Source organism: Myotis daubentonii, chromosome 6, assembly GCF_963259705.1.
Source record: "Myotis daubentonii chromosome 6, mMyoDau2.1, whole genome shotgun sequence".
NCBI lineage: Eukaryota > Metazoa > Chordata > Mammalia > Chiroptera > Vespertilionidae > Myotis > Myotis daubentonii.
In genome coordinates, this window is record NC_081845.1 from 45,426,410 (window position 1) to 45,445,255 (window position 18,846).

At 45.4% G+C, this 18,846-nt stretch overlaps 1 protein-coding gene across 3 annotated transcripts in view; it reads left to right on the plus strand.

The window, feature by feature from the left end:
• The window catches only part of FAXC (failed axon connections homolog, metaxin like GST domain containing), a 57,396-nt gene that overhangs the window by 20,910 nt on the left and 17,640 nt on the right, over positions 1-18,846 (plus strand). For all 3 annotated transcript variants that reach the window (XM_059700885.1, XM_059700882.1, XM_059700883.1), the window contains one exon: positions 4,392-4,615. In XM_059700885.1, the coding sequence (XP_059556868.1) occupies positions 4,392-4,615 (224 nt within the window). The remainder of the gene's footprint in view (positions 1-4,391; positions 4,616-18,846) is intronic.

Genomic DNA, 18,846 nt, shown 5'->3' on the forward strand with positions numbered 1-18,846 from the left:
GAGAATCTCTCATGAGGGTCCCTGGATCTCAGGACAGAGGTCTGGGCTGGATATGGAGTTGGAGTCATCAGTTTGAAATCATGGGTGGGAAGTAGATCACTCCATGAGTGAGAAAGATAGAAGGAGTAAAGGTAAAATCTTGGGAACATGTAAGAGGTGGGAGGAAAAGCAGTGGAGACGTAGGTTAAGAAAGAATTCTAAGAAATACGCCAATATTGTTGGCTCTATAGAGAATTAAAGAAAGGTAAATATGGAAGAAGGTTGATTTGGATTTTGCAATAAGGAGGGATTGTGGACTTGGGCAGGGTGGTTTCAGTGGAGTGTAATGGGTGGGAGCCCTGCCATGCGGACAGAGTTTCCAGGAAGTGTGGTTGCAAGAGGAGGTGGATTCGTGCTTGTAGTGGTCTGGAAGCGTGGTCAGTGATGTCTTGGACCTGTAGTAACTGATTTAGAAATACACGAAGCACCTATTTTCTTTGGTAGTTAAAGTTCATACACACTTCACAGGGCTTGACCCTGAAAGGGCCTTCCTGGCTCTCATTACCTTCTCTTCCCTAACACACATCTATAGTATGGGGCCCAGGGAATGAAAGAGAGGAAGGAAATCAAGAGTAGGGCAGGAAAGAGAAGGGAGAAAGACCAGACAGTTTCTGAGGTTACTTTTAACTGCAAAATTCTGAATCAACCCAGTGTTCCTTCTTCTGTGCCCTGCATCCAACCTGCTAATGCAGGCAGGGAACCTTACGCTCTGCCTTGCATTGGTGGAGTTCCTGCCTGTCCCACCCCCACCTGCTGCTCTACCCATTAGTCTTCAAAAACTCTTTCCCCATTGCTGCATCCTCATCTTCTGCACCTGCTCTCCTCTCCTGCACAACAAAGGAGATGGAAGTCATCAGTAAGGAGCCTTGAACCTCTCTGCAACTCCTCACCTCTTGCAAGCGGTGTCCCTACTTCTGCTTATCTCAGAGAAAGCGGTGCCCCTGCTTCTCTCCAGGCTGGCCCTTCCAGCCGGCTGTCTCCTCTTCTAACTTGCCCTTGAACTGTGGTTTCCCCACTCCTTACTCCAGAAACTTCCTTAGGCAACCTCATAGCTTTAAAACTGCCACCGATGCCCCTGCCCACAGATTCTCTATCTGGACCTAAACTGTCTCCCGAGTTCTCAACCTGCTGGACTCCTCACTCAGTACTCACATGGAACCTTCAAATGCAACAAGTTAACTTATCTTTCATCAACGAAGTCTATTCAACCTTGTGTATTGCCAGTATTGGCTAAAGCAATATCATCCACTCAAACCATCAGCCTGGGAGAAAAGGCCTAGTTTCTCTTATACCTCATCCTGTATATCCATTGGTCTTTTTCTCATATCTCAGTATTTGTCCTATGTGTGCCTTGTTCACCATCCCCTTGCCATTGTCTTAGTTCAGTGAATCATTTCTTTTTTTAAAAAATATATTTTATTGATTTTTACAGAGAGGAAGGGAGGGGGATAGAGAATCAGAAACACTGATGAGAGAGAAATTTCGATCAGCTGCCTCCTGCACACCCCCCACTGGGGATGTGCCCGCAACCAAGGTACATGCCCTTGACCGGAATTGAACCCGGGACCTTTCAGTCCGCAGTCCGACTCTCTATCCACTGAGCCAAACCGGCTAGGGCTCAGTGCATCATTTCATGTCTGGTCTTGCCGTGGTCTTCTAGCCAGCCTCCCTCCGCCAATTTCTTTACCTTCACCCCATCCTTCACCATCAGTCTGATCATGTTTCTTGTCTGCTTCAAACCTTTTAAGTGTTTAAACTTTGCTTTCAAAATCAAGTTTAGCCTCCTCTGCTTCAGATCCATCCTGATCTGATCCTTGCCCACCCTTCCATCCCCCAAACACTTTCAAGCTTCCTCAGGCATCCTGTACCCCAACCCCCATCCTGAAGTTCTTGCCACTCATCCACCAGCCAATGCTTTTGCTGCACGCGCCATCTCCCTCTGCTCTGCTTGGGAGCTTCTGCTCATCCTTCAGCATCAGTTATGCTTATGACAAAACCTATGTAATTTGCCTACAAAGAATGCATCCCCCCCCCCGCCCCCGCACGTCAACCTATCAGCTTAGAGCCATAGTATTCCTCATAGTATTCCTCATTTTTACACGTTAGATGCTTCCTGGTTGCTATTATTACCTGGCCATACTTAAGTTACGGTAATTCTGTTTTATTCTCAGATCACTGACTTCCAAAATAATGAAGGATGATATAGCTCGTTTATTTAGATCTGTACAATTAGAATGAATGTGCTGAATTATTCTAAGAGAATGTGAACATTGACACCTTAATTACTTAATCGCAGGTGTAAAAAGAAGAGCAAATAGAAAAGCATTTAGCTTGAATAGTTTTAAAAAATTTACTAGAATAAATGTGAGCTCTTTCATACCAAAAGCTCCATTGACTCCTCGAATGTCTCACTGATTAGTCACCATTGCCATATACCTTTTCCTTTTCTCACCAAAATCCATTGCTTAGTTTCTCAATAGTTTATTTTGAGAGACTTTTAAAGAAGAGGCACACAAACCCTTCTAACAAGATTTTTAAACACTCCTTTAAAAAGGTAATAAAGCCCTAGCCAGTTTGGCTCAGTGGATAGAGTGTTGGCCTGTAGAACAAAGGGTCCCGGTTTGATTCTGGTTAAGGGCATGTACCTGTGTGGCAGGCTCCTCTCCAGCCTGTGCAGGAGGCAACCAATCGATGAGTTTCTCTCACATTGATATTTCTCTCTGTCTTTCCCTCTCTCTTCCACTCCTTCTAAATTTTAGAATCTAAAAGTCAATGGAAAAATATCCTTGGGTGAGGATTAAAAAAAATAAAAAAATAAATAGGTAATAAATGGTTGCAGTACAGAGAATATGTTGAAATTGGTTGTAGGACCTTTCAGTAAAAATCAGGAATGTTTAAAAATATTAGGAAAAAATCTTTTGCTTTTGTTTTTCCCCCTAATTTTTATTTTGTAGAGGAGCAAACCCTAAAAAAGAAGAAGAACAATGTAAAGTGATCAGAATTTCACGACCTATTTTCAGGTGTATTTTTTTTCTTGAGGTGGAAAGTAGCTACAATTTACTATCATCCCTGTGTTCTCTCTGTAAAAATATTTTTTACTCTTCTAATTATTTTGAAGTAATCATTACTGCTATATCAACCAACATAGGAGTTGAGATGACTGCTAATGCATCTTTTATTATTCATTAAGAGGAAAAACTAAATATCTTATGCCTGTAGCCCACAGCTACTTTTTTCTCAGTCTTCAGTAGGAAACCCTTTAATTTCTTAAAAAAACACACAAAAACAACCACACATGTTTTTATTGATTTCAGAGAGAGGAAGGGAGAGAGAGAGAAACATTAATGATGAGAGAGAATCATCATTCAGCTGCCTCCTGCACACCCCACACTGGGGATTAAGCCTGTAACCTGGCCATGTGCCCTGACCAGAAATCGAACTGCAATCTCCTGGTTCATGGAAACCTTTAATTTCTGTCTACCAACACTTAACCGTAAAGACATTCCTGCAGTCGCACAAGTACAGAGAACAAAATCAGCAAGGGCCTGGGTATCAGCCAGCATAACACAGGAACAGTGAATAGCCCCCTGTTACATAGGAACACATGGGCAGGGGGAAATGATCCCACCAAGTTCCTTTGGTGTTTGTATCCACGTTAGAGTCCTAGAGAACAGGCTGAAGAAGAGAGTTGACTTTTTGGAGAGCGAGTTGTTAATGAAATACTTACAATTTATATAGTTTATTATAAACATGAACAGGTATACCTACTCCCTAATCCTTTCGCAAAGGCAAAAGGTTTCTTTAAAATAAAATTTTTTGTTATCATGTAATATAAAGTACATACACAAAGTATACAAAACAAAAATATGCAGCTTGATTAATTAACAGAACATAACCTGTGTAACCATTGCTTTGATCAAGAAAGGGAATGAAGCCAGCACCCCAGTCATTGCCCCCCATTCCCTCCACCCCATTGCCCCCCTCTAGGTATGCACTGTGCTGCCTAGAAGCCTTTCAAAGTGGGTTTCTACTTGTTTTTTGTGGGGTTGCCTAAGAGAAAGCAGAAGCATGGCCTTGTGGGTGGGCGAGGGGACGGTCTGCGGGCGGTGGCAGGAGAGGTTTGGTGGAATGGCAGCATGGCATCGTTATCTGAGTTTCTTACTGTGTGTCCCACGCGCCCAAGTCCAAGCATCCACTAGGGCCTGTGTAACACCTGCCATGCTTTTTTAGAAAAGCTGCAATGACTCAGTTCCTCCAGAGTATTCCAAATCCTGACCCACGCGTGGGGAGTTGCCCCGTGGAGCTGCTATGTACCTAACGCACAGTAGTAACTTGTTTCCACACACTTCCAGGACGTTAGCTTATTGCCAGTGGGTGGACAATCTCAATGAGACCCGGAAGATGCTCTCTCTTAATGGTGGTGGTCCCTTCAGCAACCTGCTGAGGTGGGTCGTGTGCCACATAACGAAAGGAATTGTGAAACGCGAGATGCACGGCCACGGCATTGGCCGCTTCTCAGAGGAAGAGATTTACATGCTGATGGAGAAGGACATGCGGTCTTTAGCAGGGCTTTTGGGTAACGTACCACACCTTCTATTCCATATTTTTTTTTCCACCCTTACTTTTTGCATGATTAGTAGAGCACTGTTAGTTTACTGATTTAAAGTTTGATTTCGGTTGGTTTCTTTGCTTCCACGTGTAGGTTTCAGTCCCACCATGGGCTTAATTGTGCTGGGGACGTCCCTCCAGGAATAGCGGAGAGCAGTGTGTGTCCAAGGGCGGGTGAGGATGCTGAGAGTAGAGTGAGCCACCCTCGTTCACCTGTTGGCTGCAGGTGGCTGGGCTGATGTGATTCTGTACTGGACAGACTTGAGTCTTAGCTATAATGATTCATAAATATGATTTGAACTTAGGAGCTTCTGTGTGTGAAATGATAGCCTCTCCTGGGGACAACTCATACACAGGGAGCCAAGCTCTCTGTGCGACTAGTCATACGACCTAGTCCTTCGGGCTGCTGATTTTGTTTGGGGAGGGTGGGGTTCACTGGCCCTCTCTCGGCACCCTCATCTCCATTCTGGAGCACATTAGGGACCTCACCTCTAGGAAGTGGGGTTTGGGAGTTGTTTTGTTGAAACCCTCCTGATGCCCTGGGAACTGGGGGCTGTGCTGGGTGTAACCTGTCCTCTGCAGGGTGACCCAGTCTGGCTCCTTCCTGCTCCACGTTCCAGATGCTTCCTGGACCCGGAGTCGTCCCCTGAACCCCAGCATTGGTTCTCAGCAGCTCTGTTACGTGGTGGTGTGGGGTGGTGGTGGGGCTGGCTGGGCTCCTACTCTAAACAGGCATTCGAAAGCACTGGCTGGCTTGAAGATTGACATGGCCTGGACCTTCTGGTGCCTTTCCTCCCTGAGCCCGGGGGCCTGCCTGATGTGGATATGAGTGGGATTAGTCTCCAGTTTGTCCCGTTCTGTTGGAATGTTAGACTAGACGCCCAGCCTCACAGAGCAGGTGTGCCGAGGGCCATTTCCTCCTTAGCACTTGTTCTGTCTGCTGCTCCTGGCTCCCTCCCTTCCTCACCAGCTCACGCTGTTGGGAGCCCCAGCAAGCCAGGCATGGAGCCCTCGAAGTTAAGACTTATGCCAGTGACATGCTGCTCATCTCTCACAATTTAGCAGTGGGGCTCCTTAACCAGAGAGGGGTGGTCATGACCTTTCTGGGGCATTTCTGGTTGGGAGAACTAGGGGGCAGGGTGCTAGCTGTATTAATGATGACTGTCGGTGTTTCTCTGGCATGTATGACTTGGAAATGCTTTCTCCCCAATTGTGGTGAGGTGGGAGGTGAATGAGTTGCTAATAGCTAGGCTGAATACCTGGCAAGTATTCAAGACAGCATCACCAATCTAGATGATTTTCTGCAAAGAGAAACAGCGGCTGCTCAGAAGCTGAGTGAGCTGGAGTTAGGTGCTGTTTGGGGCCCAATCTCACAGAGAACTCTCTCACAGAGGCACTTTTTTTTCCTGCATTGAGGAGTGAGAAGCTCTTTGGCTGAATATCATAGTTTTTCTTACTAAATGAGGCAAAAATCATCTACTTCTCCCTACACCCAGGAACAGAGCTTACCTTTAATGCCCAATGCCTAAGGGACTCAAAATGCAAAATGACTTTCTGTTGGGATTGTTCAAGAGTTGGGGAAATTGCCCAGTCGGCATAGCTCAGTGGTTGAGGGCTGACCTATGAACCAAGAGGTCACAGTTCAATTTCTGGTCAGGGCACATGACTGGGTTGTGGGCTTGGTCCCTAGTGTGGCAGCCGATCAGTGATTCTCTCTCATCATTGATGTTTCTATCCCTTTATCCCTTCCTCTCGGAAATCAATTAAAATATATATATATAGTGGTGCTATGGCTCAGGAAGTAAGTGGGCTGTGGTAGAGTGAGGGGACTCAGGGAAGGGTGTGTGTCAAGGAAAAGGTAAAGGGAGTATGGCTGCAATTATGCCTGGAAGTCTAGGCCAGAAATCTTTGAAAGGCAGGGTGCCACTTTGCAGAACCCCTTAGCTCTCTGAGAGAAGGCTAAGAGAAGGGAGAGCCAGTCTCAGTGAGCCAAATATATATATTTGGGTAATTGTCCATGGATATGTTTGATTCATCAGGATAAATTAGATATTGATGTTTCAGTGTAATAGACATCAATGATTTGAACACCTCTATGTCCAGGAACTGGGGAATTCAAAGACAAATTAGAGGTCGTCCCTGCTCTCAGGGAGCTTACAGTTCAGTGGGAGAGATGAGACTTTAAAGTATGAGTAGGAATGGATGGCCCTGAGATGGTGATCCATTTTCTTTTGTTTGGTTTTATGGCCTATTAGTTAAAAATGGCATTTACATTATTAAATTATGTGGACAAAAATGCAGGAGATTAAATGTAGTCTGGGAACCCTAAAATGTTTACCGTCTGACCCGCCAGAAAAGTTCACTATTCCCTGCCCTAGAGGAGGAGCCATGCACAAGGCGGGCTGTGCAGGCCGCAGGACAGGACGAAGCTCCATGCCTTTGGGGTTTCATACCTCTGCTCTGGGGACACAGCAGAAGCCGGATGGAATGTGGGGAGAGCTAGGAGGCCATACAAGAGATGGCCGTCATGCTGGCCCAAGAAAGTAAACAGTTGTCCTAGTGAAGAAAATAAGGAAGGATCTTCCAGGCAAATAATGAGAAAGGGACTTATGAGTGAGGAGCATTTTAGGATCAAAATAGTTGTCATTGATTTAGATTTCCTGCGCTTTGTGAGTCAGGTCATACCCTTCCTTAGGAGGCTGGCTCCCCAACAAAGAGATGTTAAAACTTCAGGCTGACATGCATAAGTTCTTGAGGAGAAATGATCTCTTTTTGGAGCTGCTATTGAAAGAGCCAAGTAATAAAGTGGAATTTGTTAATGGAAGTCAGAAAAACAAGCTGATTGCCAGCCAGCTGTGCTTGACTAATGAAAAATGGATAGCACCCTTCTTCCCGCCCAGCCTGAAGCCTTTTATTAAGACATAAAGATGGCTCGGGGAGCCTCTATTTTTCAGAGTCCTTGTTGACATTGGGTTGGCACATGTCAAAGAGCCAAATCTCTTGGTTATTTTAATAAACATCAGTATGTGAGCTCAGCGATTTAAGAAAGAGTCTAGGGAGGCCAAGGAGTGCTTCCTTCCAACAGCAGTAAGACGAGTCACCTGCCATGCATGCGTCATGGCCACCCTTTTTAGCATGTATAGTTACAATGTGGTACAGCTTTTCAGGATGAATTAAAATAAAATAGTTTTTAAGTACATAGATATTTGATTGATCACTTCATTCTTAGTTGAATAATATATAAAAGATGAAAAGAAGCTTTTGTGATTAGTAATAGAAAGTTTCTAGCCCACTCTTAACCAAAAATGCCTTTGGGGTTTCATACCTCCAGCCTGGGGAGCCTCACTGTGGCACAAAAGTGGTGCTTATGGCTCAGGAAGTAAGTGGGCTGTGGTAGAGTGAGGGGACTCAGGGAAGGGTGTGTGTCAAGGAAAAGGTAAAGAGAGTTTGGCTGCAATGATGCCTGGAAGTCTAGGCCAGAAATCTTTGAAAGGCAGAGTGCCACTTTGCAAAACCCCTTAGCCCTCTGAGAGAAGGCTAAGAGAAGGGAGAGCCAGTCTCAGTGAGCCAGGACTTCAAAGGAGGAAGCTGGGATCTAGGAAGAAACAGATTAGGGGAGGGAATGTGGTCACTACAATAAGGGAGCTGCCCTCTTTAGGGTGTATGCCTTTCTTGTCTCTACTGACCCCTAGGACTCAGGCTGGGGTCACAGTCTGCAGAATTGGGGGGGGGGTTGGTATTGGTGATAGTTCAGACTGTTACAAAGGAGTCTTAAGGAAGCTGTGCATTTATCTGATGGCAATAAGGCAGCACAGACTACTAAAGTCGAATGTTTCTTTGCTTTTAATTGAACTTTTATAGACCCTATGGGGTGACACAGTAGTTATCTCATGAGAAAACCAAATGCATGATTGGTAAATAAAATTGGTTTGGGAGAGATAATCATATAGGGGGAGGATAATAAAAATATGGTTTCAGTTATGAGCGCTCAGCTGTGCACCATTGATGAGCAATAAATATGTGTTGGGTGAAGAAAGGAGCTAAAGAATGTCAGGGTGCATTTAGCAGATAGCCAATCTGGATTTCAGTATCTGGACCTGGGAGTACTTTCTGAGCAAAAAATTGAAATTTGTAATGCATTAAGAGGTGGAATCAGAAATAGTCATGGGTTCTCCAGGTGGCATCTGCAATTTCCTATAGAAGGATATACTTTTTGTCATGGCTAGAGACTTAGAAGGGAGAGTATCCTATATAATAAAAGCCTAATATGCAAATTGTCCCCTCAACCCAGAGTTCGATCAGGGGACGGGGCCAGCCGGCCAACCTCCCATGAACCCTTCCCCAGCTGGCCCGGCCCGATCGGCCCAGATTGGGGCCGGCTAGGTGGACCCTACCTGTGAACAAATTCGTGCACCCGGCCTGTAGCCCTATATAATAAAAGGCTAATATGCAAATCGACCAAACGGCAGAATGACCGATCGCTATGACATGCACTGACCACCAGAGGGCAGACGCTCAATGCAGGAGCACTGCTCAGCCAAAAGCCAGGCTCACAGCTGGCGAGTGCAGCGACGGTGGCAGGAGCCTCTTCAGCCTCCGTGGCAGTGCTAAGGATGTCTGAATGATGGCTTAGGCCTGCTCCCCAGAGGGAGCAGACTAAAGCCATCAGTAGGACATCCCCTGAGGGCTCCCGGACTGTGAGAGGGCACAGGCTGGGCTGAGGGATTCCCCTCCTCCTCCCTCCCCTCCCCCCCCATGCATGAATTTCGTGCACTGGGCTTCTAGTACTTGTAATAATTGGAATTCAGACAGAAGGGCAATGCCTTTGACTGAAGCCATGTGAGTCTGGCTATATGGTCAAACACACAAAGGTGTGCCAGGCTCTTTGTGGGGGTTGAAGAGACAGTGGTGAACAAGTTGGGCACAGCTTTGAGAGACTAGAGCTGTCACCTGACAGAGGATCCTTTAAAGAGCTGAGCAGTGAGCTATGGTGTCAGGAGGTTGGAGTTCAGTGGGATACCTAAAGGTTTTTTTAAAGGTATAAAGTTAAGTGACAGCAAGGAGAAAGTAAAAATACTTAACTCATAATTTGCTTCTAGATAAGTAAGAATTGAAATACAAACTAGGTGAGAAGGTCACAAGAGAGCACTTCAATAATTGTAAACAACTAACAGACTAATATGCAAACTAATTATTTAAATACTGTTTTTTGTATTAGTTATATACCAGGTGCTATGCGAGGTTCCTGGGAAACAAAGATGAGTGAGAATGGTCTCTGTCTTCAAGAAGCTTATAATCAAGTCCTAGGATGAGAAAAATGTCCCAATGATGTATTAAGATGTGAAAAATTTCCCATGTGGTCTTGGAACTCTGATTGTAGTCTTTCCGAAGTGGGAGGGATAGGGAAAATGTCAGAAGATGGAGACAGGAAATTGTTCCAGTTTCTAAAAGGGGAGGGAGATGTAGAGTCGCATAGTGAAAAAAAAAAAATACTAGAATGAATTATTAAGTAGATAGTTTTCATGAAGGACTATCATTGGCTCATTATGAATAAATCACTGTCTCTTCCTGACTTGCTGGACTTACTGATTGGATCGACCATCTCTTGATTTCTTTAAACCATGGGACACCATCTGCCATGATATTCTTGTGGGCAAGAAGCTGCTTTTCACAGGGGGCTTCATGGACGTGTGGTGACACCGAGGTTTGTTGAGTGCTCTGGTGGGGAGGAGAGGGATTTCACCTGGAGCAGCGTTTTCCTAAAGAGATTTACAAAGTGACAGTAGGAGGAAGATTGAGGTATGAGTTTGAAGTCTCATCAGTAACAGGCCTTATTACTGAAAAACAGTTTACCACCTTATGCATTGTAAACTGTTATCTGAAGGTTATTTTTGTTTTCTGATTCTTTACTCACTTGTAAGAAACATTTTTTCCCTTTGGATTTTTCCTAATTATGTTTCTTACGTGAATTGGTGCTCCAATCCTTTGTCCATTTTTAAATTGAATATTGGGGTTTTTCTTTAAAATAGAATTGATATACTTATATATCACAGATACAGTCTCTGAGTGACATTTGAGGTAATATTTTCTCTGTCTTACTTGGAATCTTAAAGACTTTTGTGACTCACGGTCATCCTCTTCAACCCAGCTCCACTGTAGGCATTCACGGTGCTTGTGTGGACCTTTCGGCCAACACCTCAGAGCCTTGAACCCTGTCCCCGCAGTGAGCTCTGCTCCTTCTATTGAGCTGCCCTCTGCCATAGGCCAGCTCCAGGCTCAGGCAACACCTGAGCTGTCTGGTGTCTGACCAGGACTCAGAGCCTGCCAGCATGCTCCCTCTTATACCACCCAGTTTTGCCTTTTAGTTCCAGTAGAGTGGTTCATCTAAAACGCACATCAGCTGAAACCGGTTTGGCTCAGTGGATAGAGCGTTGGCCTGCGGACTGAGGGGTCCCGGGTTCGATTCCGGTCAGGGGCATGTACCTTGGTTGCGGGCACATCCCCATTGGGGGATGTTCAGGAGGCGGCTGATGGATGTTTCTAACTATCTCTCTCCCTTCCTCTCTGTGAAAAATCAATAATATATATATTTAAAAAAAATAAAAAATAAATAAAATGCACATCAGACCTGTAAGCTCTCAATCATTTCAGACTAAAATCCAAATTCCTTTTCTTCACAATCTGAGTTCTACTCACATCTCTCTCCTTATTCCTTCCTTCTCCCCACACGCACCTTGATTCCCACCGCACGAAGTTACCCCACACGCACCTTGATTCCCACCGCACGGAGTTACCCCACACGCACCTTGATTCCCACCGCACGGAGTTACCCCACACGCACCTTGATTCCCCCCGCACGGAGTTACCCCACATGCACCTTGATTCCCCCCGCACGGAGTTACCCCACACGCACCTTGATTCCCCCCGCACGAAGTTACCCCACACGACCTTGATTCCCCCCGCACGAAGTTACCCCACACGCACCTTGATTCCCACCGCACGAAGTTACCCCACAAGCACCTTGATTCCCACTGCACGGAGTTACCCCACACGCACCTTGATTCCCCCCGCACGAAGTTACCCCACACGCACCTTGATTCCCAGCGCACGGAGTTACCCCACACGCACCTTGATTCCCCCCGCACGGAGTTACCCCACACGCACCTTGATTCCCCCCGCACGGAGTTACCCCACACGCACCTTGATTCCCCCCGTACGGAGTTACCCCACACGCACCTTGATTCCCCCCGCACGGAGTTACCCCACACGCACCTTGATTCCCAGCGCACGAAGTTACCCCACACGCACCTTGATTCCCCCCGCACGGAGTTACCCCACACGCACCTTGATTCCCCCGCACGGAGTTTTCCCCCGCACGGAGTTACCCCACACGCACCTTGATTCCCCCCGCACGAAGTTACCCCACACGCACCTTGATTCCCCCCGCACGAAGTTACCCCACACGACCTTGATTCCCCCCGCACGAAGTTACCCCACACGCACCTTGATTCCCACCGCACGAAGTTACCCCACACGCACCTTGATTCCCCACGCACGGAGTTACCCCACACGCACCTTGATTCCCCCCGCACGAAGTTACCCCACACGCACCTTGATTCCCACCGCACGGAGTTACCCCACACGCACCTTGATTCCCCCCGCACGGAGTTACCCCACACGCACCTTGATTCCCACCGCACGGAGTTACCCCACACGCACCTTGATTCCCCACGCACGGAGTTACCCCACACGCACCTTGATTCCCCCCGCACGAAGTTACCCCACACGCACCTTGATTCCCACCGCACGGAGTTACCCCACACGCACCTTGATTCCCCCCGCACGGAGTTACCCCACACGCACCTTGATTCCCACCGCACGGAGTTACCCCACAAGCACCTTGATTCCCACTGCACGGAGTTACCCCACACGCACCTTGATTCCCCCCGCACGAAGTTACCCCACACGCACCTTGATTCCCAGCGCACGGAGTTACCCCACACGCACCTTGATTCCCCCCGCACGGAGTTACCCCACACGCACCTTGATTCCCCCCGCACGGAGTTACCCCACACGCACCTTGATTCCCCCCGCACGGAGTTACCCCACACGCACCTTGATTCCCACCGCACGGAGTTACCCCACACGCACCTTGATTCCCAGCGCACGGAGTTACCCCACACGCACCTTGATTCCCCCCGCACGGAGTTACCCCACATGCACCTTGATTCCCCCCGCACGGAGTTACCCCAAACGCACCTTGATTCCCCCCGCACGGAGTTACCCCACACGCACCTTGATTCCCCCCGCACGGAGTTACCCCACACGCACCTTGATTCCCACCGCACGGAGTTACCCCACAAGCACCTTGATTCCCACTGCATGGAGTTACCCCACACGCACCTTGATTCCCCCCGCACGGAGTTACCCCACAGGCACCTTGATTCCCAGCGCACGGAGTTACCCCACACGCACCTTGATTCCCCCCGCACGGAGTTACCCCACACGCACCTTGATTCCCCCCGCACGAAGTTACCCCACACGCACCTTGATTCCCCCCGCACGGAGTTACCCCACACGCACCTTGATTTCCCCCGCACGGAGTTACCCCACACGCACCTTGATTCCCCCCGCACGAAGTTACCCCACACGCACCTTGATTCCCCCCGCACGGAGTTACCCCACACGCACCTTGATTCCCCCCGCACGGAGTTACCCCACACGCACCTTGATTCCCACCGCACGGAGTTACCCTGGGCCCTGAAGCACACTGTGCTGTTTTTCAGCCTCATGCCTTCCCGTAGGCTTCCCTTGCCTTGCTTAATTTGACAGATTCTCAAGACTTACTTCCACTGACTTAAAAATTTCTTTTCTCCCCAACCCCCTCCAACCTCATGGGGCTCCCTACACTGGGCCTTTCTCTCCTCTCCTGCTTCATTCTCTGCATACTTCCATTATGCAAGTACTACATTGGTACTACATTGGACTTCTCCAGCCTCTTCCTGTGCTTCTCCCCTCCCCCTGACTGTCCCCCAACCTGGCCTGTGGACGTTGTCATTTTGAAGGAATTGGCTGTAACCCTGGTATCTAACAGGAGGCCTGGTAAATAATAGGCAGTAAATAACTATTTGCTGAATGAATACTAACTTCCAAAAGGAATTCGAGGCAATCCACATATAAGACAGGGAAATATACTAGTATTCAACATTAATACAAAAATTTTAGGAACCAATTTAGAAAAAAACTGTGTTCTTGGAATGAGTATTTCTGTAATTGGGCACAATTTAACTTTGAGTGTTTTGGCTACCAAGATGAAATGGGAAATGTATGGGGCAGGTTTGCACTTATTTTCTAGGAAAAGAAAACACACAATTTCTTTTTCAAATGGGACAATTTTTTTTAAATCCTGAATTCTAGGAAGAAATTCTTCAATGGATGTACATAAGGGAGATTGGATTTCCTTAAATATAGTGCTTTTGTTTTTCTTTTTTGGACAGTGCTTTTGAATATAAACATTTGTAAAAATGTTCTTAATGAAAGCTCAAGGTTTAACATTGAATTGCAGCTCGAAAGGCATTTGTTTGGGGACCTACTTTAATATAATTCCAATATTTTTTCTGATATAATTTATTATAGAGGTGGAGCTTAGAGAACCTAGAGGTTTTGATAACTTACTCTACAACCATTGCACAGGTACCTCTTACTGGTAGATCCACTTTCTAATGTTATTTTTTTGCAAGAAGGGGTTGAGGGCAATCTTGGCTGGTCCTGAGTCAGCTATTTTATGTTTAATTCCTTAGTAACTACCAGAGGTATACTCTTCCATGTAGTTGGGTAAAGAGAGTTCTTCTTGCATTAGGTGGTCCAACCTTGGACATTCTCTCAGGAGAATTTAAGGGCTGACTTGCTGTGCTGCCTGGTTAGAAGGCCATCTTGCTCTCATGGAAGGTGAGCTATAGCAGTATGGAGCAAGGTCAAACTAATTCTTCATGAACTATTAGCTCAAGTACCTATACAAGCCCTTGGGTGATCCCCAGAGTTCTGCATCCTAGAGTCCTATACTATCAAGTATTTAGAGGGATAATTGTGGTCTGAACAATTTAAGGGCGAGGTATTATAATATAGTTTTCATTCACTGAAAAATATATTTATTGAGTACTTACTGTGTGCTGGGCACTAGGATGGGTACTGGGGGATCCAGTTTTAACTTTCAAGTGGTGATTTATAGTGTGATTTCTTTCACTGATTTTACAATTTAGACAAAAATCACAAGAGAACCACTCTGATGAGACTGTCAGGGTATCCAGGTACCAATAAACCTCCAAATAGCTAAGTTCATTCACCTGTTAAAGGAGGGTCACTCAGCATTGTCCATTTAAACATTGGAGGATGACTGCCAAATGTTATAATTTAAGATTTATCATTTTTTCCTTGACCCATTATTAGTGAACAAGATCCATTGGTTTGGATTTTTTAAATGAATTTTTTTTCAAACATAAAAGTGGACGAGTAGTCCAATAAATAGCTTCTATAACCATCACTGCAATTTAATAGCTGTTAACATTTTGTCACAATTTTTTCAATTATTATTTTGGGCGTGTGTGTGTGGATGTATTTTACAGAAAATCCAGATATGATGATGTTGAACCTCCAAATACTTTTGTGTGTAGCTCTGATGTTTTTCTCCTGCAGTGGGCAACCTTCCACTAGAGCACATGAGTGAGCGAGCAAGAGCAGGAGAGAGGATGCCCAAGATGCAAGCTACTGTCTATTTGTGGCCTAATCTTGGAAGGGACATCCTATTGCTTCTGCCATATTCTATGTCAAAGCAAATCAATAAGTCCAAGCGAGGGGATTACACAAGGGGAAGAACCCTGGGAGGTGAGATCATTGGTGCCCACTGCAGGAGAAAAACATCAGAGCTACACACACTTATTACCCCACAGTTTCTGTGGGCCAAGAATATATGCGGCCTTAGCCTGGTGCCTCTGGGCCAGGGTCTTTCACAGGCTGCAATCAAGATGTCACTCAAGGCCTGACTCGGGGAGAACCTGTTTCCACACTCATTCACACGGGTGTTAACAGGCTTCAGTCCTCGCTGGCTTTTGGCCAGAGATATGGGTCCCTGCCAGGTGGATCTCTCCATTGAGCAACTCACAAAAGTCCTACACTTGAAGCGTCATACAGAGTTTTGATCTGATGCCCAGTATACTCATGAGTATGTCATTTGAGAAAGTGTAGGACTTCCATTTTAAGTAATGAGGTCAATAGTAATTTGATTTCTTCCCAAGGGGCCTGTGTCTATTGAGTAAATAAGTAAGGTCCACCACTGTGGGCAGGTCCTAAGCAGTTTTGATGGTTAAAAAGCTTTACCAGTTTTTTTTAAATATATTTTTTATTGATTTCAGAGCGGGAGAGAGAGATAGAAACATCAATGATGAAATAATCATTGCTTCCTGCACACACCCTACTGGGGATTGAACCTGCAACCTGGGCATCGTTGCCTTCTGCACGCCCTCTGTTGATCCTTGACTGAAATCGAACCTGGGACCCACAGGCTGACGCTCTATCCATTGAGCTAAACCAGCTAGTGTTCTTTACCAGGTTTTGATAACTGCTCTGAAGTTTGAAAGTGGATGAGGATATTGGGATCCATAAAATAAAGAAAAATCCTTCGGAAATGTGGAGTCTGTTTGCATGACCCTGATGGCCAAACACCACATCTTCCATTAGAATCTATTACTATTCAGCTTTCTTAAAGGAAGGATACATTTCTTATAAAAGGATTTGACCTTGAATTTCAACATGACATTGAGTTCTGTCGGATGTGTTTTTTTATGGACTATACCAGACTTTAGGGGGCTACCAGATAGTCTTTATTGGATAAAGAGAGAGAATAGCTGATTGCCCAAATACAGGACAGCCAAGACAGAAATGAAATGAAGGGGAAAACTTCTCCTGGGATGTAGTTTGAGGTGAGTGCTTTGTATTCTTCATTCTCAGGAGGTGTATTTGGGAAAGTGAAACTGGGGAGCCCTGTATAACTTTTGTTGTTGCTAATCTTCACCCGAGGATATTTTTCCATTGATTTTTAGAGAGTGTGGAAGGGAGGGGGAAAGACAGAGAGAGACACACATTGATTAGTTGCCTCTGGCATGCTCAGGGCACCAGGGATTGAGCCTACAACTGAGGTACATGCCCTTCATTGGAATTGAGCTCATCCGTGGGCCAGATGCTCTATTCACGGAGCCAAATTGGCTAGGGCCCCGTATAACTCTTATACCTCTTAAATCTCACCATTTCAGTCAAATATGTAGTCAGACACAGAAATAACAATATTGCAGCAACTTAAAGAAGAGTGACAAATAGCTCTGGCCAGCTCACAGTTGATTGAGAACAAAGGTTGCTGAATTGAATCCCAGTCAGGACACATGCCTGGGTTGCATGCTCGATCCCCTTGGGGGTATGATGTTTCTCTCTCCCTCTCTCTCTAAAATTCAATTAAAAACTTAAAAAACAAAACAAAAACGAAGGCTGATCGTCAATGGCCAGTAACACTGCGTCATCGTTAGACATGTTCTCTAAAAAACTGCCAGGAGCTGTTGTTTAATGTTATTAAATTATATTAACAAATGAGCCTGAGCAGGCATTTGCCTCCTCCTGAGAAATACTTTCCTAATCTAGATTTCCTGTGTGCATTTTTCCATAACTGCTGGAAAGTTTTCTAAAATTATAATATCTGCCCATAGAGGCTTTGAGTGGCGTTCAGGAGGTGCTCATGGGGACTGAAGTACAGAGAAGCAAGGGCAACCTGTTCCTTGTAGTGGGGAATGTGCGTATTTCTGAGTTTCATCATAGGGGGTCTTAAGGGCCAGGATGTCAAAGAGAAGACTGGGAGGAAGAGGTGAGATGATTTGTTTTGATGGTCAGTGGGAAATGGATCAAGATAGTTCATACAAGTTGAAAAAAAATCTCTCTTGTGTTTTCTTTCAGAGAATCTTATAGGAAATTGCAGGACTATCTAATTGCATCCATAATGAACTCTGAGGAGAGATTAAATTTAGGGGCTTCTTCTGTTGTCCCCCTCACCCATTTTTATCTTTTCCCAGAGTGTGAGCCAATTGGTGCAGCTAGTAGATGGCTGAAAATTGTCAAAGTTGATGATTTTAATTCTGAGATTTATTCATAGGACCATGAATAACCTCACATATAAGATACCACCTCCCATCACCATCCCCCCACCCCCCCAGCTGAAAGAATGACTACTCAGTGATTTTAGACTATGCTGGGAATATGAACAGGAGCTCTTTAAAGGAAGTGGCCAGTCATATTATTTCCGACAAAGAGAGTTTGGTCAGGTGTATGAGAGAGAACTGAAAGGAGATTTTATTTTCTCTGTAGCTTTGGGAGAGTCACATGTAGACCAAGAGCTTAACGAGTGAGTGTGTTCTTTGAAGGTTGGCTGGCAAGATTACTGTGCCCTGTGCTGTCCTGGGGGGAAGTACTTAAAATCTTTGTTTCTCATTTTTTCTTAAATTCCAATTTAATTAAAGGTGAGAGGAACCATTAGAAATATGAATGGTGTCCACATTAACTTCACGGAAATAATCTGTTTAAAAATTGTATCCGTACTCTAGTACAGGGGACTCTATGTAGGTGAAAGACAGAATTACTCTTTGTTTCTTAGACTAACAGAAAATGAGTGCTTGAAAATATGGCTGTTCTCTTTAATTTCTCTCTTGAACTTATATTTTCTAGCAAAGCCAGTCTTTTATCTTTTATATGTACAGAACTTGAAACTTTAGCTAAATGGTGTAAGTGGAGCTGATAGTGAGCATTAGCCGATGGTGACTAATTCTGGGAACAGAATTCATAATGGAGGAAGCAGATGTGATGCAAAGGTTCATTTCTATAGCAATTTTTAGTGTTTGGAAATAAACTTTTTACCCACTATTCCACAGTGATATATGTGAAAACAAGTAATCAACTTTTACTTAGAAGTATGTTAGTGGAGACTTACTTTCCTAGGAATAGGAAATATGGCCATACATTCTTTGTGTGATTCCAAAGGAAAGAACCGGGATCAATGGTGGAAGTTCTGAGACACGTTTTGTCTCAGTATCAGGAGCTATCTAACCATAGAATAGTTTTCCCTGCCCATGAAGTAATGGAGACATTCCTAGTGGGCTGGGGTTGAGG